General features: G+C 44.1%; 2 protein-coding genes across 23 annotated transcripts in view; one reads left to right on the plus strand and one right to left on the minus strand.

Annotated features, from left to right (window-relative positions):
* The first annotated feature begins 7,657 nt into the window (after positions 1–7,657).
* Positions 7,658–11,021, plus strand: LOC109867824 (small acidic protein). The gene is made up of 5 exons (XM_020457143.2): positions 7,658–7,859; positions 8,401–8,484; positions 8,793–8,853; positions 9,046–9,155; positions 9,684–11,021. Exons 1-5 carry the CDS (start codon positions 7,806–7,808, stop codon positions 9,897–9,899), a joined length of 525 nt encoding a protein of 174 aa, XP_020312732.1. The 5' UTR covers positions 7,658–7,805; the 3' UTR covers positions 9,900–11,021.
* The window catches only part of LOC109867806 (pleckstrin homology domain-containing family A member 7), a 178,055-nt gene continuing 165,416 nt past the window's right edge, over positions 10,966–23,604 (minus strand). For 16 of the 22 annotated variants that reach the window (XM_031801655.1, XM_031801657.1, XM_031801656.1 and 13 more), the window contains 9 exons: positions 23,417–23,544; positions 22,796–22,990; positions 22,160–22,256; positions 21,916–22,007; positions 20,599–20,835; positions 16,154–16,381; positions 15,538–15,671; positions 14,291–14,427; positions 10,966–11,513 (listed from right to left, as the gene is read on the minus strand). In XM_031801655.1, the coding sequence (XP_031657515.1) occupies positions 11,488–11,513; positions 14,291–14,427; positions 15,538–15,671; positions 16,154–16,381; positions 20,599–20,835; positions 21,916–22,007; positions 22,160–22,256; positions 22,796–22,990; positions 23,417–23,544 (1,274 nt within the window). In that variant the 3' untranslated portion in view covers positions 10,966–11,487. Of the gene's footprint in view, positions 11,514–11,830; positions 11,869–14,290; positions 14,428–15,537; positions 15,672–16,153; positions 20,836–21,915; positions 22,008–22,159; positions 22,257–22,795; positions 22,991–23,416; positions 23,545–23,604 lie in introns of all 22 variants that reach the window. The other 6 variants (XM_031801654.1, XM_031801668.1, XR_004204836.1 and 3 more) reach the window with 6 other exon arrangements.

A 23,604-nucleotide genomic window follows, 5' to 3' on the forward strand; every position in this document is an offset into this window, starting at 1 on the left:
ATGTGCAGGTAGAGATACTGGGGTGCAAAGGAGCAAACTAAATAAATATATACCAGTATGGGGATGAGGTAGGTAGATAGATGGGCTGTTTACAGATAGGCTAAGTACAGGTGCAGTGATCTGTAAAATGCTCTGACAGCTGGTGCTTAAAGCTAGTGAGGGAAATGTGAGTCTCCAGCTTCAGAGATTTTTGCAATTCGTTCCAGTCATTGGCAGCAGAGAACTGGAAGGAAAGACAACCAAAGGAGGAATTGGCTTTGGGGGTGACCAGTGAGATATACCTGCTGGAGCGCGTGCTACGAGTGGGTGCTGCTATGGTGACCAGTGAGCTGAGATAAGGCGGGGCTTTACCTAGCAGAGACTTGTAGATAACCTGTAGCCAGTGGGTTTGGTGACGAGTATGAAGCGAGGGCCAACCAACGAGAGCGTACAGGTTGCAATGATGGGTAGTGTATGGCGCTTTGGTGACAAAACGGATGGCACTGTGATAGACTGCATCCAGTTTGTTGAGTAGAGTGTTGGAGGCTATTTTATAGATGACATCACCGAAGTCGTGGATCGGTAGGATGGTCATTTTTACGAGGGTATGTTTGGCAGCATGAGTGAAGGATGCTTTGTTGCGATATAGGAAGCCGATTCTAGATTTAATTTTGGATTGGAGATACTTAATGTGAGTCTGGAAGGAGAGTTTACAGTCTAACCAGACACCCAGGTATTTGTAGTTGTCCATGTATTCTAAGTCAGAGCCGTCCAGAGTAGTGATGCTGGACGGGCAGCGATCGATTGAAAAGCATGCATTTAGTTTTATTTGCGTTTAAGAGCAGTTGGAGGCCACGGAAGGAGAGTTGTATGGCATTGAAGCTCGTCTGGAGGTTAGTTAACACAGTGTCCAAGGAGGGGCCAAAAGTATACAGAATGGTGTCGTCTGCGTAGAGGTGGATCAGAGAATCACCAGCAGCAAGAGCAACATCATTGATGTATACAGAAAAGAGAGTCGAACCCTGTGGCACACCCATAGAGACTGTCAGCGGTCCAGACAACAGGCCCTCCGATTTGACACACTGAACTCTATCAGAGAAGTAGTTGGTAAACCAGGCGAGGCAATCATTTGAGAAACCAAGGCTGTCGAGTCTGCCAATAAGAATGTTGTGATTGACAGAGTCGAAAGCCTTGGCCAGTTCGATGAATACGGCTGCACAGTATTGTCTCTTATCGATGGCGGTTATGATGTCGTTTAGAACCTTGAGCTTGGCTAAGATGCACCCATGACCAGCTCTGAAACCAGATTGCATAGCGGAGAAGGTATGGTGGGATTCGAAATGGTCAGTATTCTGTTTGTTAACTTGGCGTTCGAAGACCTTATAAAGACAGGATATGATAGATATAGGTCTGTAGCAGTTTGGGTCTAGAGTGTCACCCCCTTTGAAGAGGGGGATGACCGCAGCAGCTTTCAAATCTTTGGGAATCTCAGACGATACGAAAGAGAGGTTGAACAGGCTAGTAATAGGGGTTGCAACAATTTCGCCAGATCATTTTAGAAAGAGAGGGTCCAGATTGTCTAGCCCGGCTGATTTGTAGGGGTCCAGATTTTGCAGCTCTTTCAGAACATCAGCTATCTGGATTTGGGGAAAGGAGAAATGGTGGGGGCTTTGGCGAGTTGCGTGGAGGGTGCCGAGCAGTTGACCGGGGTAGGGGTAGCGATGTGGAAAGCATGGCCAGCCGTAGAGAAATGCTTATTGAAATTCTCAGGGGATTTATCGGTGGTGACAATGTTTCCTAGCCTCAGAGCAGTGGGCAGCTGGGAGGAGGTGCTCTTATTCTCCATGGACTTTACAGTGTCCCAGAACTTTTTTGAGTTAGTACTACAGGAGGCAAATTTCTGTTTGAAAAAGCTTGCCTTAGCTTTTCTAACTGCCTGTGTATATTTGTTCCTAACTTCCCTGAAAAGTTGCATATCACGGGGGCTATTCGATGCTAATGCAGAACGCCACAGGATGTTTTTGTGCTGGTCAAGGGCAGACAGTTCTGGCGTGAACCAAGGACTATATCTATTCCTAGTTCAAAATTTTTTGAGAGGGGCATGCTTATTTAAGATGGTGAGGAAGGCCCTTTTAAAGAATAGCCAGGAATCATCTACTGACGGGATGAGGTCAATGTCATTCCAGGATACCCCGGCCAGGTCGATTAGAAAGGTCTGCTCGCAGAATTGTGTCAGGGAGCATTTGACAGTGATGAGGGGTGGTCGTTTGGTCGCAGACCCATTGCGGATGCAGGCAATGAGGCAGTGATCGCTGAGATCTTGATTGAAAACAGCAGTGTATATTGGAGGGCGAATTAGTTAGGATGACATCTATGAGGGTGCCCGTGTTTACTGATTTGGGGTTGTACCTGGTAGGTTCATTGATAATTTGTGTGAGATTGAGGGCATCAAGCTTAGTTTGTAGGATGGCCGGGGTATTAAGCATGTCCCAGTTTAGGTCACATAGTAGCATGAGCTCAGAAGATAGATGGGGGGCAATCAGTTCACATATAGTATCGAGGGCACAGCTGGGGGCAGAGGGAGGTCTATAGCAAGCGGCAACAGTGAGAGACTTGTTTCTGGAAAGGTGAATTTTTAGAAGTAGAAGCTCAAATTGTTTGGGTACAGACTTAGCCTGCAGAGTTCTGTATTACTTTCTATCTTTGCAGTAAATTGCAACACCGCCCCCTTTGGCAGTTCTATCTTGGCAGAAAACGTTATAGTTAGCAATGGAGATTTCAGGGTTTTTGGTGGTTTTCCTAAGCCAGGATTCAGACACGGCTAAGACATCTGGGTTGGCAGAGTGTACTAAAGCAGTGAGTAAAACAAACTTAGGGAGTAGGCTTCTAATGTTAACATGCATGGAACCAAGGCTTTTACGTTTACAGAAGTCAACAAATGAGAGCACCTGGGGGGTGGGAGTGGAGCTAGGCACTGCAGGACCTGGATTAACCTCCACATCACCAGAGGAACAGAGGAGAAGTAGGATAAGGGTACGACTAAAGACTATACGAACTGGCCGTCTAGCACGTTCAGAACAGAGAGTAAAAGGAGCTGGTTTCTGGGCACGATAGCATAGATTCAAGGCATAGTGTACAGACAAAGGTAAGGTAGGATGTGAGTACATTGGAGGTAAACCTAGGCATTGAGTAATGAAGAGAGAGATATAGTCTCTAGAGATGTTTAAACAAGGTGATGTCATCGCATATGTAGGAGGTGGAACAACATGGTTGGTTAAGGCATATTGAGCAGGGCTAGAGGCTCTACAGTGAAATAAGACAGTAATCACGTAACCAGGACGGTAATGGACAAGGATATACAGTTGAAGTCAGAAGTTTACATACACCTTAGCCAAATACATTTAAGTACAGTTTTTCACAATTCCTGACACTTAATCCTAGTAAAAATTCAGTTTTAGGTCAGTTAGGATCACCACTTTATTTTAATAATGTGAAATGTCAAAATAATAGCAGGGAGAATGATTTATTTCAGCTTTTATTTGTTTTATCACATTCCCAGTGGGTCAGAAGTTTACATACACTCAATTAGTATTTGGTAGCGTTGCCTTTACATTGGGTTAACTTGGGTCAAACGTTTTGGGTAGCCTTCCACAAGCGTCCTACAATAAGTTGGGTGAAATTTGGCCCATTCCTTATGACAGAACTGGTTTGTAGGCCTCCTTGCTCGCACACGCTTTTTCAGTTCTGCCCACCAATTTTCTGTAGGATTGAGGTCAGGCCTTTGTGATGGCCACTCCAATGCCTTGACTTTGTTTTCCTTAAGCCATTTTGCCACAACTTTGGAAGTATGCTTGGGGTCATTGTCCATTTGGAAGTGGTGATTTTTTTATGGCGGTTTTGGAGCAGTGGCTTCTTCCTTACTGAGTGGCCTTTCAGGTTATGTCGATATAGGACTCGTTTTACTGTCGATATAGATACTTTGTACCGGTTTCCTCCAGCATCTTCACAAGTTCATTTGCTGTTGTTCTGGGATTGATTTGCACTTTTTGCACCAAAGTACGTTCATCTCTAGGAGACAGAACACGTCTCCTTCCTGAGTGGAATGACGGCTGAGTGGTCCCATGGTGTTTATACTTGCGTACTGTTGTTTGTAGAGATGAACGTGGTACCTTCAGGCCAAACGAAATTGCTCCCAAGGATGAACCAGACTTGGAGGTCTACAATTATTTTCCTGGGGTCTCGGCTGATTTCTTTTGATTTTCCCATGATGTCAAGCAAAGAGGCACTGAGTTTGAAGGTAGGCCTTGAAATACATTAACAGGTACACCTCCAATTGACTCAAATGACGTCAATTAGCCTATCAGATGCTAAAGCCATGACATCATTTTCTGGAATTTTCCAAGCTATTTAAATGCACAGTCAACTTAGTGTATGTAAACTTCTGACCCACTTAAATTGTGATACAGTGAATTATAAGTGAAATAAATCTGTCTGTAAGCAATTGTTGGAACCGACTTGCCTAAACTATAGTTTGTAAACAAGAAATTTGTGAAGTTGTTGAAAAACAAGTTTTAATGACTCCAACCTAAGTGTATGTAATCTTCCGACTTCAACAGTATATATATACAGTGGGGCAAAAAGTATTTATTTAGTCAGCCACCAATTGTGCAAGTTCTCCCACTTAAAAAGATGAGAGAGGCCTGTAATTTTCATCGTAGGTACACTTCAACTATGACAGACAAAATGAGAAAAGAAAATCCAGAAAATCACATTGTAGGATTTTTTATGAATTTATTTGCAAATTATGGTGGAAAATAAGTATTTGGTCAATAACAAAAGTTTCTCAATACTTTGTTATATACTCAGCCTCTTAAAGAAGAAGTTACAGGTCTGTGAGAGACAGAAATCTTGCTTGTTTGTAGGTGACCAAATACTTATTTTCCACCATCATTTGCAAATAAATTCATTAAAAATCCTACAATGTGATTTTCTTGATTTTTTCCCCTAATTTTGTCTGTCATAGTTGAAGTGTACCTATGATGAAAATTACAGGCCTCTCTCGTCTTTTTAAGTGGGAGAACTTGCACAATTGGTGGCTAACTAAATACTTTTTTGCCCCACTGTAAGTCATAAACTGTTGTCTCTGCTACCGCACTGCAAGTGGTGACGGATCGCCAAGTCTAGGTCCAAAAGGCTCCTTAACAGCTTCTACCCCAAGCCCTAAGATGGCTGATCAATTCATAAAATGGCCAACCTGACTATTTGCATTGACATTGCTGCTACTCGCTGTTTATTATCTATACATAGTGACTTTACCCCTACCTACATGTACAAATTACCTCAACTAACCAGTACCCCCACACATTGACTTGTAAGCACTTCATGGTAAGGTACCTGTTGTCCTCGGTGCATGTGACAAATAAAATTTGACTAGATTTGAATTTGTGGTCGTTTATTTTGGAATGTCTGTTAGGGTGATAAGAGAATTGTGAGACAGATATTATTGATACATTAACCATTGCATACTTTTCAGTATAATTTTTTAAAAACGAATCAAATATCATGTCCTTGATTAGAATCAGGTGTGAATTTGCGGGCTAAAACGAAAATGTGCGCTCATGTACCACTAATTCATACTCCTTGGTAGGGATTGCACTTCTTTACCTTGACCACTAGAGGGTACTATGACCAAAGGAATCCCTCAGCATGCATCATTCATTTTATGACCATTGTTTTCCACATGAAAGAGAACATATCATGATTAATGTGGCCGCATGGTGCTGTGGGGAATAGGTGTCATCTTTGTGCTCTTAATCTAATGAAAATGTGTTTATCTTGTTTTTCATCAGCATTCACTTGTGATGTTTTGTGCCATAACAAGATAATCAACTCTGGCTGTTATTACTTAACCCAGTAAATTCACTCAAAGGATGTTAATTCTCCTTTGAACTCATCTGGTTTGATCTACATCATAATCCTATCTAAAATCTGTTATTTTATGACCAGTCATTTTGCAATTGAACTGCAAGTGTACTAATACTATTTCATCTGAACTGTTATGGGATATATTACATTATTATATTGATTCTTTAAAATAACATTGTTGTAGGCTAGTGGGCACCTGCTGGTACTACTAATGATAGTCATCATTCAGGAGCCTTATTGCCACTGGGAAAAATCATTGTGTGGCTCTAAGCACCAAGATAATAGCAACTTTCAAGCATAATAACTCCAAACATTCACTGTTTATTGTTATAAAACTAAAAACTGTGTGGGCTAGTTGATGTTGGTTAGCTAGCAGCCTATAACTACTGCACCACCCGCAACTGCAAGGCTCTCCAGAGGGTGGTGCGGTCTGCCCAACACATCACCGGGGGGGGGGGGGGGGGGGGGCAGGGCAAACTACCTGCCCTCCAGGACACCTACAGCACCGATGTCGCAGGAAGGCCATAAAGATCATCAAGGACAAGAACCACTCGAGCCACTGCCTGTTCACCCCGCTATCATCCAGAAGGCGAGATCAGTACATGTGCATCAAAGCTGGGACCGAGAGACTGAAAAACAGCTTCTAGGCCCTCAGACTTAAATAGACATCACTAGCACATAGAGGCTGCTGCCTATATACATAGGCTTGGAATCACTGGCCATGTTAATAAATAGAACACCAGTCACTTTAATCATGTTTAAATATCTTGCATTACTCATTTCATATGTATATCCTGTATTCTATACTATTGTACTGTATCTTAGTCTATGTATTACTCATCTCATATGTTTATACTGTATTCTATTCTATTCTACTGTATCTTAGTCTATGTATTACTCATCTCATATGTTTATACTGTATTCTATTCTATTCTACTGTATCTTAGTCTATGTATTACTCATCTCATATGTATATACTGTATTCTATTCTATTCTACTGTATCTTAGTCTATGTATTACTCATCTCATATGTATATACTGTATTCTATTCTACTGTATCTTAGTCTATGTATTACTCATCTCATATGTATATACTGTATTCTATTCTATTCTACTGTATCTTAGTCTATGTATTACTCATCTCATATGTATATACTGTATTCTATTCTATTGTATTCTACTGTATCTTTGGTCTATGCCGCTCTGACATTGCTCGTCCATATTGTCTTAGTTCCATTCCTTTACTTAGAATTGTGTGTATTGCGTATATGTTGTGACATTGTTAGATAGTACTTGTTGCTGCACTGTCAGAGCTAGAAACACAAGCATTTCGCTACACCTGCAATAACATCTGCTAAACACGTGTATGTGACCCCATACCACTGGATTCGATTCGACATTTGCCAATCAATGAAATATGAAACTAGAGAGGAACTATCATGGGGAGATGGCTCTGGGCTACCTACTGTAGGAAAGAGATAGTAAAACAAGTTACAAGATGTGGCAGCATTTCAGGTAAGATAAAAAAAACTGCAATGTGTTTATTAGGTTGTACTGTTTTTACTTTGGATCACATCAGGCATCTTCAGGACCTTTTCTTCTTATTTGTTCTACAGGGTCGAAGAACCCCTGTTTTCACATAGATAATGGTATGGTTATGTTTTGTTTCAATACCCTGTACAGTAGGTGGGCGGCAATACACCAATAGGTGTAGTCTGCAATAAAAACGTAAAGAAGAAGATCAAAGCACTGCAGCCGGAAGTTCGAATCGTTTTGTTCCGGTCGCGTGCACACACTGCAGCCACAGGTCTTTGCTATTTGTTGACAGTAGCATAGCTAGCCAGTCTGAACGGCTATGTCAATATTTTGTTGACTTAGCCAGCTGAAGCGTTGCTGTGAAAATGAGTTCTCCAGGGAATCGACACGGGACAAAAAGACCTGGCTCTCCAAGTGAAGTAGGTTAACTGTATAAACGTTAGCTAGCTAAAGTCATTGAAACGTGACTACCTTGCGGTTCAGGTAGCTAGCAAGGCCCGTCTTGTTGGCTTCAGCAAAGAGAAGCATGCAGCCAGTTTGCGTCCTCATAACTAACCCATAACTACAGCGTAAAGCCAGTTATAAAAATCTTGGTAATACAGCTAACTTAGTTAATTGTAAACAACCCTTAGTGTAGATAGCCACGTTACTGTACGTTAGTCAACAAATCATTTTTTTTTTAAAGCAACGTTCGTTTTTAGCTAATTTAGTCACCATGTTAGGTGGCCAGATTGACAGGTCATTATGCATGCCAGCCAGGCAATTAGAAATGTAGTTTTTGATAAACGAATCAACTCCATGCTGTTACTACTAGGCCTATGATGTAACTAGCTAACGTTAGATTGTGATGTAGCTAATTTGTCAGTTTGATCTTTGAGGCTAAGGTGCAATAGACCTAGGCTATATTCTGGGATCCCATTCGTTGTGTACTGTAGCCAATCCTGTGTTGGTTTCTTGCAGGATGGACCTACACCATGGGAAGCTGCAGATCTGGGGGACAGTGAGAGAAAGCAGAAGTTTTTGCGGTTGATGGGTGCAGGGAAGGTTTGGTCATGTGCTATGTAGACTATTACAAGGTTTCCCATCCCTCTGGACCACAAGGTGTTCACACTTACACTGACACCTGGCTCAATGTAAACGAATCACCCAGCCCATGACTAGTTGAATCAAGTGTGGCAGTTTCAGGGTAGAACATCTGGTGCTGGACAAATGTTTTTCTTGTGACTTACCTTTATTCCAGTATTAGATTGAGCCACCATTTTGTCGACTACACCTTATCCATATAGCTTTGTCAAAGGAGAAACAGAACTGTGGTATTACAGAATCCAATGTTTACCAATTTGATTCTGCAGAAAGAGCACACTGGACGCCTAGTCATTGGAGATCACAAGTCAACATCCCATGTCCGCAGTGGTGAGGAACCCTCTTTGAATTATATGTTAGGGTTGTCACGGTACTGGTATCGTGACAACCCTATTCTGCACTCTGTTCGATCACTCTTTATTTAGGGATGTATCCATTTAATCTTATCCCATACAGCACTATTTCAGACCGGATAGCACTGTATTGGGTATGATTGGTGTTTCACTAGCTTGTCCTCTGCAGGGGCGGAGGACAGGAGGATGAACTCTGAGCTGGAGCTGCAGTACCAGCAGGGGCTGGACGGGAAGCTGTCAGGCAGAAACAGGAGACACGTCGGCCTGGGCTTCAGTGAGGTGAGAGATCATGGAGAGACGGGTTGAACATCGATAGAGCGTGCATGCCACTTCTGCCATAAGTTCCTGTTGATGGTTGAGAACAGGTCCTAGCAAAGATGTCTGACAAATTGATGCTTAGAGGCTCATAATTTATGGTGTTCGATGGCTGAAAGCGAGGTACTAAGAAACACTTGTTTTCCTTTTCTGTTGCAAAACGTTTGTCCTAATGAGCACAACCCTGGCCTGTTACAGCTAGGTGAGGCTAGAATGACATGATTAGACCGCGATATTATACTGATTGATGGATGATCTACATTTTGAGATCTTAGTTAGGGGCAGTGCTTCTTATTGGACCTGTATATTTTCTATTGCATGTAAGATTAATGACAGCAGATTAAGTTCCTCGACATGTGGTAGCTCTGTAAGACTGTTTGTGATTGGCTCAAGTCACAGGGGCATGATTGCTACAGTCAATGTAATGTACACATCTGCGTGTTGCCCCAGTCTTCAGATATGAAGTGTTTCTCTTCTGTTGTCCCCCCACAGCCTGAACCAGCCCCGCCTTCCCCACCTGCAGAAAGCCAAAGCCAAAGCAAAGCAGAGCAACCAGCCAGTCCCAAAGCCTCAGACAGCCCTTCGGAAAACCAAGAGTCACCAGAGAAATCCCCTTCACAGAGCCCAAACGGCAGGACAGAGCCCAGTGCAAAAGACAAGAGGGTAGAAGACAAGAAACACAAAATGGCCTTTGTGAAGTCATCCTAAGAATGGGCAAAAAACGAAATCACTTTTTCTAATGTCGAACCACAGATTTGTAAATATGTTCTTTTTGTCTCTGAAGTACTTTAACTTCATGGTTTAAGAATGTATTTTTTTTTTATGTTTCAAAGCTGAGCAGCAGCGTAGTGTACTACTGTAGGAGGTGACGTAATCGTCGATTGAGACAGATTCTTCCCATTATTTTCTTGTCAACTTTTAGGAATTCCTAACTGGAAGAGGGACTGGTCTGATGTGTTTTTAATGGATCTGAGATGAAGCAAAGGCTTTAATGAAGTTGTATTGAATGAAACTGGGTTGAACCTATTGGCTCTAGCTCTTTTACAGTCCTGTTCAATGTGTCACCATCAGTAATAAAAGGTACTTAATGACAAACTGAAGCACCACAGTTCTCTCAGGTTCTGAATTCTGGGGGAGAAAATAGTTAACTATACTGAACGAAAATGTAAAGTGTTGGTCCCATGTTTCATGAGGTGAAAAAGATCCCAGAAATGTTCCACATGCACAAAAAGCTTATTTCTCAACATCCCTGTTAGTGAGCATTTCTCCTTTTTCCAAAACAATCCATATACCTGACAGGTGTGGCATATGAACAAGCATGATCATTGCACATTGTGCTCGGGACAATAAAAGGCCACTCTAAAATGTGCAGTTGCAATTGGCATGCTGACTGCAGGAATGTCCACCAGAGCTGTTGCCAGATAATTGAATGTTAATTTCACTACCATGTCTCCAAAGTCGTTTTAAAGAATTTGGCCGTATGTCCAACCGGCCTCACAACCACATGTAACCATGCCAGCCCAAGACCTCTGGCTTCTTCACCTGCGGGATCGTCTGATACCCGGACAGCTGATGAAACTGAGTATTTCTTTCTAATAATGCCCTTTTGTTGGGAAAAAAACTCATTCTGATAGGCCTGCCCAGTCATAAAATTCATAGATTGGGGCCTGATTTCCTTATATGAACTCTAACTCAGTAAAATTGTTGTGTTTCTATTTTTGGCGAGTTCATTTGACACATGGAGAGTATGTAACGTAAATAGTGAGACACCATGTTTTGTTAAAACCTTTATTCCAATAAAACACCAGTATGGTTTCTTTCCTTTTTAAATGATACAGTTGATTGGCCAAAGCATTAGGTGGCATTGCTGAGCTACAAAAAGTTATATTTGGTGCAAGATTCTTTCATTACACAAAATAAATACATTTCCTTATCTGCGACCTTAGAAAACATTGCTTTGAACTTAAATTTCTGTTGAAAATATAGACCACACTGCAAAAAAAAAACAGCTAATTACTCTCTATTGCAAAAACTAGTAGGTGTCAATAATTCCACACAACACGCCATAAAAGTGCAAAAGCATGTAAAAACAACTCCAATTCAACCTTAACATTAGGTACACGCAGTGTAGTTTCAAATAACTATTTTTGGTTCTTCAAAACATCTCGTTTTAGCTCTAATAAAAAGCCTAATACAAAATCACTTGTCAGTGAACGTCACAAACAATTTTCATCCACACGGAGGTCCAGTTGGTGCCTTGGAGGTCCTGTTGGTGCCTTGGCGTCTGAGTCAACGGTCAGTCAGAGCTCAGCTGAGCTTTGGCTGAAATGGGGAAGAAAACACTCAACATTGAAAATACAGACTTTGCCTTCAATCGATAGTTAAACCATCTTTCTAAAAAAGCCCAAGTATTATCCAAACGTGTTTGTATGGAAACAATGAGGCACAACCTTTCCACATTCAAAACACTTGAGCCAAGAACATTTGGACGCGAAAAGCCACCACACTTCAGAAAAGCAACCACCAAAACATCCAATCTAGTGAGAGCAGAAATGACACCTAAAGACTACAGTTATGCCACCACAAACATCACAGAGAGGCATCTTAAGGCCACGACACTCAGAGGAGATGCGGTGTACCTTCACTAGATCTGTTCATCTCCCCATCATCTCGCTCTCTGCACAACCAGGGACAATGAGAGAGGGTCCGGTTACTGTGCTGTATGGTGAAGTTGCCCCTAGACACTGATCTTGGGTCAGTTTTGCATATTCCCCACTAGTGTGTTAAGGTCATGATTGGGGGAGGGAAAGCTGATCCTAGATCTGTACCTAGGGAAACTTCACCCCGGAGTGTGCTGTACCCTTCACAGACTATGTGCGCACTTACATCAATTCTATGACACTTGAGTGTGCAAGCATTGGCTGGAGGGAGTTTCCACCATTGATAAATCCATACGAGAAAGTGTGCAAGTGCACAAGGGAGAATCAGGACGCAGGCTCTGCCTCACACATAGTAGTTTGTCTAAATAGTTTACTGTGAACTAGTTTGGCTTCTCTGAAGGGAGGCTATATATCAACAGCACAGTGATCGCCTCCGTTTCCTGCTAGATATTTACAGTGCCTTCAGAAAGTATTCATACCCCTTGACATAATCCACATTTTGTTGTGTTACAGCCTGAAATTAAAATGGATTAAAATAAATAAAAACATCTCACCCATCTACACACAATACCTCAAATGATGAAGTGGAAACATGTTTTTAGGAATGTTTGCACATATATTAAAAATGAAGTATAGACATCTCATTTGCATAAGTATTCACACCCATGAGTCAATACTTTGTAGAAGCACCTTTGGCAGCGATTACAGATGCAAGTCTTTCTGGGTAAATCTCTAAGAGCTTTTTCCACACCTGGATTGCGCAACAAAAAATGAATTGCTTTGCCACATTTTTTGCAGTATTACTTTAGTGCCTTGTTACTGAAGGGAGGCTATATATCAACAGCAGTATTACTTTAGTGCCTTGTTACTGAAGGGAGGCTATATATCAACAGCAGTATTACTTTAGTGCCTTGTTACAAACATGTTTTGGAATATTTTTATTCTGTAGGCTTCCTTCCTTCTTTTCGCTCTGTCAATTCTGTTAGGATTGTTGAGTAACTACAATGTTGTTTATCCATCCTCAGTTTTTTCCTATTACAGCCATTAAAATCTTCAAACTGTAATTGTTTTAAAGTCACTATTGGCCTCATGGTGAAATCTCTGAGGGGTTTCCTTCCTCCCCAGCAACTGAGTTAGGAAGGACGCCTGTCTTTTTGTAGTGACTGGGTTTATTGCTACACCATCCGAAGTGTAATTAATATCTTCACCATGCTCAAAGAGAAATTCAGTGTCAGCTTTTAAAAAAAATTCTACCAATAGGTGCCCTTTTTTTTAACGAAGGTTGAATCTGTGTTTGAAATTCACTGCTCGACTGAGAGCCTTTCATATAATTATATGTGTGGGGTACAGAGAAGAGGTAGTCATTCAAAAATCATGTTAAACACTATTATTGCACAGAGTCCATGCAACTTATTATGTGACTTGTTAAGTACATTTTTACTCCTGAACTTATTTAGGCTTGCCATAACAAAGAGATTGAATACTTATTGACTCAAGACATTTCAGCTTTTCATTTGTAATTCATTTGTAAACATTTCTAAAAACAGATCTCCACTTTCACATTTTATGGTATTGTGTATAGGCCAGTGACAACATTTTTTTGAAATGTAATCAACTTTAAATTCAGGCTGTAACACAACAGGATGTGGAAAAAGTCAAGGGCCGTGAATACTTTCCGAAGGCTCTGCGTAAGAATATTAAAGGATTCTCTGTTCACGCCAATTTAGAATGGGGAGTGTTTTATGAAGGAATTAATGGTTATGTTGGGATCAAAGATACTGTAGGCAGTTCAGTGGGAAAAGGGTTTGTTTATTTGTTTGTGTGTGTGCGCGCGGAGTATACATAGAGTCACCTATGAGTGTGTGTGCGCGCGGAGTATACATAGAGTCACCTATGAGTGTGTGTGCGCGCGGAGTATACATAGAGTCACCTATGAGTGTGTGTGCGCGCGGAGTATACATAGAGTCACCTATGAGTGTGTGTGCGCGCGGAGTATACATAGAGTCACCTATGAGTGTGTGTGCGCGCGGAGTATACATAGAGTCACCTATGAGTGTGTGTGCGCGCGGAGTATACATAGAGTCACCTATGAGTGTGTGTGCGCGCGGAGTATACATAGAGTCACCTATGAGTGTGTGTGCGCGCGGAGTATACATAGAGTCACCTATGAGTGTGTGTGCGCGCGGAGTATACATAGAGTCACCTATGAGTGTGTGTGCGCGCGGAGTATACATAGAGTCACCTATGAGTGTGTGTGCGCGCGGAGTATACATAGAGTCACCTATGAGTGTGTGTGCGCGCGGAGTATACATAGAGTCACCTATGAGTGTGTGTGCGCGCGGAGTATACATAGAGTCACCTATGAGTGTGTGTGAGAGAACTGGGCGATATGCACATTTGCAGTGTGCGTGTTTAAAGCATGTGCATGTATGAGCTGACCTGTGAACTGCTTGCTCTTAACGGAGGCTTCCGAGGCCAAGGCGTGGGACACAGTCATGATCCTCTCCTGCTGTTGCATGGCAATGTCCAAATCAGTGAAGTTCAGTGGGACAGACGACGGGTGTATGTTGTGAAAACTGACACACACGGTGGGAAGGGAAATACACATCAGGGAAAAGAGAGACTGAAACAAAGGAAAACAATGAGGGACAAAGGAAACTAGTGTCCCAAATGGTACCCTATTCCCTATATAGTGCACTGCTTTGGACCAAGGCTCGTAGGGAATAGAGTGCAGGGAATACAGGATGCCATTTAGGACACAGATGATTATTGCGGTAGCTTTTTGTTGTTGTGGGTTCTAAAAAGCTTTTTGTAGTTTGCTTAAGGTTCAAGTCAGGACCCGGTTTTTCAGAACCCCTGTTTAAATCCGTACATTTTTTATCAAATCAGCCACAGCACAGGATCCAGGGACCCATGAGATGGTGCATGCGATACCGTTAATGTTTTCCTTTCTAGGTAACACTTTCATTTGGAGAGTCCATCTGTAGATGTGCTCTACAAACTATCTACAGACGATCAGTAACACATCATCTGCATGTTGAAATGATGGAAACACAGTGGAGATGCTACTGAAGGACTAAAGGCATTCTGTTAAAACGCTGCTGACGGTCTACAGATTGTTGAACATTCATAGATGGACTAAACTACCTTGTTTGAAAATTATGTGATTTATACTGTTGCTACTGAAAGGCCCAAGACATGCTGTTGAAATGATGCTTATAATCTGTAGAGCAGGGTTCCCCAGCTGGCGGCCCGGCCCGAGACATAAAAGACACAAAAAAACAGCAAATCAGCGCCAAGTCATTTTAATTTTGGAAATGTGTTCCAAAGTATTTCCATACATAATAGAGAGATGTATGTGATTGTATAGAAATGTAAGCAAGGTTCGAAATGATCCTGTTTTAGTCAAATGTTGTATCTGTTAGGACTCCTTGCAGTCAATTTGCGGTCTACAAATTAATTTGAATTATGTTCCAGCCCCCTGACCATACGCCCAAGAAAAAAAATTGGCCCCTTGGCCGAAACTAGTTGACGATCCTCTGTAGAGCATTTACAGATGGACTATCCAAATAAAGTGTTACCCTTTTCTCAATAAGGAGAATTGATATCAAACCAAATATATTATTATCATCGTCATCCTCATTGTATCAACACGAACTGAATGGCTGAAACTAAGTCAGTAGTACTTGGATTTGGCCAGGATGTTTTTGATGCGTTCTGCTCTGCGTTGACGATCCTCCATCTCCTCCTGACTCAGAGGCTCCTCGGGGTCCGACTCCACATAGCGCTCTGGGATAGACACCTTTTGGGGCTTGGAAAGCTACATAGACCAGATCATAGTGAAGATGGCCAGTCAACCAACAAATCCGTATTCAGGCTTAGAACAATATTCACCAATCATCTGTTTAGGTGGTCACACTGTCGGGTTAGATAAATGTATACTCTGTATAGTTACGAAGGCTCCATAAAGGCAAGGTAGTTGAAAGCATCAGGTCATTGTATGTGGTGAATGGGAAGTAGTACGAGTGCAGCAGGCTACAGTCTTTCCTCTAAAACAAAACCATAACTGCATAATATTAAAAGGGGAAGTTCAGTGTTTTACAGTTTAAAAAAACTAAACAAGCATTTTCTCCAGGCACATAGACTACTTTCAGGAACCACCTAACATTACGTTTTTAAATATTGAACTTTCTCTTTAACCACTTGTGTACAGGTGTACAGATGTAATATTCAACCAATAACGGAGAGTATTGATAGGAGAATATTCGGCGCCAGATCCTGATGGGCCATCGGTCAACGTACCTCACGACTGAGATCCAGGTCATAGTCGAGGGGCTCCATGTCCGTCTCCCTCATGGGTGTGGCAATCGTGGGCATGGCCATGACCAAGAGCCAATCGTCTGATTGGATCCTCTCCCTTTCCTTCAGCTCGCTCCGCCCCTCGTCGCTCTGGCCCTCGGCAACCTGTCGCTCTTCCACCTGAGCTTTCTGCACCAGCTGCAAATCAAAGTCCTGCTGCTCTCGCCTCCACTAGGGGGAGACAGACACAACAATTACTATATCTGACCACTAGGGGGAGACAGACACAACCATTACTTTATCTGACCACTAGTGGAGGGGCAAACAACGGTTACTTTATCTGACCACTAGGGGGAGACCGACTTCTACTTCATCTGACCACGAGGGGGAACAAACAACAGTTAATTCATCTGACCACTGGGGGGGACAAACACAACAGTTACTTCATCTGACCACTGGGGGGAACAAACACAACAGTTACTTCATCTGACCACTGGGGGGGACAAACACAACAGTTACTTCATCTGACCACTGGGGGGAACAAACACAACAGTTACTTCATCTGACCACTGGAGGGGGACAAACACAACAGTTACTCTATCTGACCACTGGGGGGGGGGACAAACACAACAGTTACTCTATCTGACCACTGGGGGGGACAAACACAACAGTTACTCTATCTGACCACTGGGGGGGACAAACACAACAGTTACTCTATCTGACCACTGGGGGGGGACAAACACAACAGTTACTTCATCTGACCACTGGGGGGGACAAACACAACAGTTACTCTATCTGACCACTGGGGGGGGACAAACACAACAGTTACTCTATCTGACCACTGGGGGGGGACAAACACAACAGTTACTCTATCTGACCACTGGGGGGGACAAACACAACAGTTACTCTATCTGACCACTGGGGGGGACAAACACAACAGTTACTCTATCTGACCACTGGGGGGGACAAACACAACAGTTACTCTATCTGACCACTGGAGGGGGACAAACACAACAGTTACTCTATCTGACCACTGGAGGGGGACAAACACAACAGTTACTTCATCTGACCACTGGGGGGGACAAACACAACAGTTACTCTATCTGACCACTGGGGGGGGACAAACACAACAGTTACTCTATCTGACCACTGGGGGGGGACAAACACAACAGTTACTCTATCTGACCACTGGGGGGGACAAACACAACAGTTACTCTATCTGACCACTGGGGGGGACAAACACAACAGTTACTCTATCTGACCACTGGGGGGGACAAACACAACAGTTACTCTATCTGACCACTGGGGGGGACAAACACAACAGTTACTCTATCTGACCACTGGGGGGGACAAACACAACAGTTACTCTATCTGACCACTGGGGGGGGACAAACACAACAGTTACTCTATCTGACCACTGGGGGGGGACAAACACAACAGTTACTCTATCTGACCACTGGGGGGGGGGACAAACACAACAGTTACTCTATCTGACCACTGGGGGGGGACAAACACAACAGTTACTCTATCTGACCACTGGGGGGGACAAACACAACAGTTACTCTATCTGACCACTGGGGGGGACAAACACAACAGTTACTCTATCTGACCACTGGGGGGGACAAACACAACAGTTACTCTATCTGACCACTGGGGGGGACAAACACAACAGTTACTCTATCTGACCACTGGGGGGGACAAACACAACAGTTACTCTATCTGACCACTGGGGGGGACAAACACAACAGTTACTCTATCTGACCACTGGGGGGGACAAACACAACAGTTACTCTATCTGACCACTGGGGGGGGACAAACACAACAGTTACTCTATCTGACCACTGGGGGGGGACAAACACAACAGTTACTCTATCTGACCACTGGGGGGGGGACAAACACAACAGTTACTCTATCTGACCACTGGGGGGGGACAAACACAACAGTTACTCTATCTGACCACTGGGGGGGACAAACACAACAGTTACTCTATCTGACCACTGGGGGGGACAAACACAACAGTTACTCTATCTGACCACTGGGGGGGACAAACACAACAGTTACTCTATCTGACCACTGGGGGGGGACAAACACAACAGTTACTCTATCTGACCACTGGGGGGGGACAAACACAACAGTTACTCTATCTGACCACTGGGGGGGGACAAACACAACAGTTACTTCATCTGGTTGATTTTCAGAGGCAAAATAAAAAGTCTTTTTTTTACTTATTATTTCACACTAGGAGACAACACCAGCACAGATTGGACCACCCTGTGTAGAACCCAGAGGAAAAAAAACCCCGTAAAGTAATGTATATTGTATCTGGAGCTGATTTCACAGCACAAATCCTAGTCCCATGAGGATGGACAGCTTCTGTGTTGCGGGGACAAATGGAGTCTTGAGGAGTGAGGACCATGCATCCGAAATCTTGTCTTTCTTGGCTTCTGCATTGTCACCACAGGACGTCCCTACGGCGTCTCCATTCCACCACCAGCAACTTCATTGCATTTAATTGTTTTCAGGATCACCAGAAAGAGGATTTCATTATTAGATTAATGACAGCAACATAAAGAAGCAACCACCAAAAGGATACTGATTAACCTGTTACCACACACACACACACATTTGCTTTTCCAAACACATACATAAACACATTTGTGTTGTGAGTAAATCTCTGTTTGTACTGTATGTGTGTTGTTATGTGTGTGTCCTAGCCCTCAAACCCATGCATGCATCATTGCCACTCCAGTGCGTGTAGGCCTCCCGTGATGTGAGGAGAAAGTGCATCACATGCGTTATTGTGCTCACTGGACAGAGGACCCCCCCACAGGGAAAATACATGCATTACATATTCATCAAACCCCCGCAAAAATGGAAACACACAGCCAGAGGTGATTTTATTTAGTTTTTTGAAGCAAAATGATTTTATTCTCGAGCGCAAATCTCTACATTGGAAAATAACAGGCGTGAAGGAGCTGTGCGTTGCCTCTCAGTATAATTTAGCATTCGCTAGTGACTCTAGTGACTGTGCAATTTTCTGTACATCCTCACTGCTAAAAAAAATCAATCAATCAATTGGGACGGGGAAAAGCAACATGGTGGAACCTGCCTTGACGGTAAGCTGGCGGCAGCCATTTTACCCCCCCCCCCCCTCCTGTCCTTTCATTTGCAGTGAAGCAGATAGGCTTAATACTCACTATGACCTTGACCGGAATAGTAGGCCATTGTAGCGATCAACCACGGTTAAGTACAAAAGTGATAATGTCGATGTAGCAGAAACTAAAAACTAAATGCTGTGAATAAGCGACTGTTTAGTGTGTCACGGTGGGGAAGAAATTATTCAAATGCCCCCCCAAAAAAGAGGGATCCTAAAATCTCTTGGCTATTATGGTGAAGCGTTACAAAATGAAAGGAGTTGAACTATGTGTTGCCAAATGTTAGTAGGAGCTTTTGGGTTGATGGCAAATGTAGCAAGGAGTTTGAGGGTATTGATGATCTCACAGCAATCTGGTGAAGATTGTGTGTTAGATAATATATTAGATGGTTAAATTAGTCTTCGTAAGGTTGACTCTCCTACGTTGGCACGCACAACAAACTTCAAACAGACAACTATCTGAAGGCTCATTTGAATGGGATTCTGTGGTAGCCATAGCAACGCCATAAGACAAACAGGGTGGAAAAAGGTGAGGCTGAAGGTGAATCTTGTGAGAAGAGGAATGATTATTCACCGGGAACTAAAGGCACTTTGATTTCATTCGATTCATATCATTTGAAAGATGGAGGGAGGAGGGCGGTTTGATAATGATTTGTGCCACTTCCCACCAAGTTGATTTGTTCAAATAATGATACACATTTCCTCATCCCTAATTTTATCAAATCTCTATAAAATATAATTTTACAAATGTATAGGCTACTGAAAATATCCTTCAGTAAATAAATACTAATGTACATAAGTGTAAATGTACATAGAATGGGCTTTTCTTTTCTCGTGACAGAGCGGGAAGGCAGAGCTATGCCTGTAGCCAATCCCCCTCTTCTTCTCCTTGAAATACATTCAGTGTGTGTCAGTGAGGTACCGCACGGGGGCACCAGTGATCGGGGTAAACGCAACCCATACATACACCTTAATATGGGAAACAGCTCTGTCTTTACAGTCCCCATCTTCGACAGATATCCCTTCCCCTACTCTCCCAAGCAGCCTCCACCACGCACAGTCCAACCGCTCTATAAGCCCAGCCAGCCACGGCTTTGTCCCATCCAGTCCCACCGGCCCTTCGCGTGCTAGCACGATGCTAACGCTTACTCATGTTAGTGCCATTGGTTACACATGGGGGAGAGGGTGAGTAGGGGATGTTAGCATGTTAGCAATTGCGGCGCGCCTATGTGGGGGGTTCGGCGGGGGCGCGACAGTGGCAGTGGTCCCTGCTTCTGCTGCGGGGGTAACGTACTGAGCCCAAGTCAGTGGAGGAGAGAGCCCTGGTGGAGGAGGAGGTACGATGAGCAGTGTTGGAGTGGCGTTCTCCCTGGCTGAGGTTCCTCTTGCGCTCGCGCACCAGGGCCCTCTGGTGCCTCTTCATGCGCTCCAGCTGCTCCTCTGCGCTCATGCGGCCCCGGGGGGCCTGGGCCAGAGGCTGGGGCTGCTGGCCAGAGGAGTACAGCTGCTCCAAAGCACTCTTAGGTCTCTCCTGGTACAGAGAGTGTGTGGGAGAGAGAAAGAGAGAAAGATAGGGAGAGAGAGAGAGAGAAAAAGAGAGGGAGAGAGAGAAAAAGAGAGAGGGGGACAGAGGGGGAAAGAGGGGGACAGAGGGGAAAAAGGAGAGAGAAAGAGAGAGAGAGAAAAAGAGAGAGGGGGACAGAGGGCGTAAGAAGGGGAAAAGGAGAGAGAAAGAGTGAGAAGGATAGGATAGAAAGAGAGAGAAAAAGATAGGAGGAGAGAGAAACATAGTGAAACAGATGAGATGGGTCGTGACATAGGGGTGTGATATGAAGAGGGGTAAAGGAAAGGAGGAAGAAAGAAAAACAACAATGAATCCTCAACACTAATTCCTCTTCAGTCTCAGGATAAAGTACTAAACGAAGCCCCCAGGTTAGTCGAGTTAGACGTATGCTCCACAGCTCGGTGGTGTTTGTAGTGTATGTGGAAAGGCCGGTAGGTTTGACCGGTAGGTTTTGCCTCCACGGACCTCTGAACAGAGTGCCGGACGTAATTTGCAAACAGACAGCCAGAAGTCGCCAACGGAGGTGTGGTCCCTATAACACACCGCGCAAACAGCAAGCAAAAAACTAAGGAATCGTCCCAGTGCTGCGCAGACAGACAATTGGTCTGGTGAATGTTCTCCTGAAGAAGAAGAGGTTCCTGCACGGCTTATGTCACCTTATTCCCTACAGAGAATTATAGGCCCCGGTCAAACGTAGCAAATAGGGTGTTATAATCTCCACCCCGACACAGCCAGAAGAGGACTGGCCACCACTCAGAGCCTGGTTCCTCTCTTGTTTTCTCCCTAGATTCCTGCCTTTCTAGGGAGTTTTTCCTAGCCACCGTGCTTCTACACCTGCATTGCTTGCTGTTTGGGGTTTTAGGCTGGGTTTCTGTACAGCACTTTGTGACATCGGCTGACGGGCTTTATAAATACGATTGATTGATGGATTTGGATAAAGCTCATATCTCGTTCCTTCCCCTGTGTCGTGACTGGTGACTCACCCTCCCCTTAATCCCTACCTAGTGCACTACTTTCGACCAGAGCAGGCTCTGTTTGGTGACTCACCCTCTCTGCAGAGGCGGCCGCCCCCCTCCTCAGGGTCACGTAGGAGGAGATGTTACTGGACTGGTTCAGCCTCGGCGATGAGCCCGACAGACCTGTTACGGACAGGAAACAGGAAACACTGTTGTGGTATGCCTGGGGGGGGACCCATTCTGACACAGCACCACTGCCCCGAAGAGACACGGAGTGACAAAGAGTGGAAGGACAGCATATCCACAGGTCTGAATTGCAAGCTAGCTGACAATACCTTTGTTTGGGAGGGTTTGGTAGCCCCCCTCAGACCCTGTGCTGCTCTGGCCCGTCCCTGGCAGTTCTGGTTCACTCAGGTATGACCGCAGCTCCACCTGACACACAATCATACTGCAGTTGTCACAAACTAGATCAGCGAGGTTTGAGTCAACTTATTACTCAATACAATACATCTGGCTCTCAATGAGGTAAAGGCTGCATTCCACTTAAAAAAAGTTGTTGCCTTTCTCTCAACCCTCATTCCCTCTCCTTCAGAGACGACTGGAAAAGGTGTGTTAGCCACTCATTCCCGCTATGTTGCCTCTTCAGGTCTCTCAGAAGCATGAAGATTAGTGAGTGAGGGAAGAGGGCAGCTTTTTGGAATAGAATGCAGCCTTGATGCATCTCCTCAGTGAGATTTCAATGCTGAGGGCGTCAACATGGCTGAGTGACAGTATGATATTGCTGATATATGGCTTCGATGGCGATGGCTGAAAACAGCAGTGTTTGTTTTGATACCGTACGTGCCGCCATGGACCGTTCAACTTCACAAGCGGTACCCGATAAAAGCACTGTTGTACGCACAGCAAGCACAGCAAAGGCTCGTCTTCACAATCAATAACAAAATAAGTGTAAATAAAAGGCTTGTCCTGACTTTAAAGTCTCCGTTGACACACCCTCCGCTCTCTCGGTCCCTCTTCCTCTCGTCCGACTGGCGTTTGAGCCCGCGAACCGACGTGTGTCGTACTACCACCGACGCCTCTTTGGGGAGGGGTGGGATGGCGGGGGGCGGGTCTTCATAATCGTAGAGGCAGGGCAGGGGTGGTCTGGGAGGAGCCTCATCTTCTGCCTGTACCAGAGCCACACCCATACAGGAAGTCAGTCACAATTGGTTCTTATTGTCAAGTACCTCAAAGCTCATTGGAGGAAGAAGCCTGAGGGGGAGGGACCTTGAAGGAATCAAGGGTTTGTCAGCTGGAAACGCTTTCAGACAACCCCTGATTAGAGTCATTCTAGGTTTCATGTTCATCTTCACTGTTAAATGTGTTTCATGCATTCTGACCCTTCACAGCACCGGTCAAGTGTTTCTCAACTCATTTACTTCAAACAAAAAATCACTTTGTACAGTAGTTCCAAACCCACACACAGCTCGACTTTGATGGAACACATCCACTTAAATACAGGACTAACTGCTGTTATTATTACCCCACTGTGGTCCATGTCTAGGTTAACATCCCCCAGCAAACCCAGATCTACAAACTCAACTGCCACTCACCCATTTTGGCACGGGGTTGTGAGGCAGCGTGTAGGAGCTGCGAGGAGGGGGCCTAACCTCCCCTACGGGGGGCGTCGTGCTCTGCGAAGGCACTGCAGGGTCTGGCACTGAAGCCACTAGTTTCCTCTCTGGAGGATAGAAAGACACGGGCAAATGAAGACGTCAACTTCACACACAGGAGACAAATG

The sequence above is a fragment of the Oncorhynchus kisutch genome, linkage group LG22 (genome assembly GCF_002021735.2).
Source record: "Oncorhynchus kisutch isolate 150728-3 linkage group LG22, Okis_V2, whole genome shotgun sequence".
In the NCBI taxonomy this organism is placed as follows: Eukaryota; Metazoa; Chordata; class Actinopteri; order Salmoniformes; family Salmonidae; genus Oncorhynchus; species Oncorhynchus kisutch.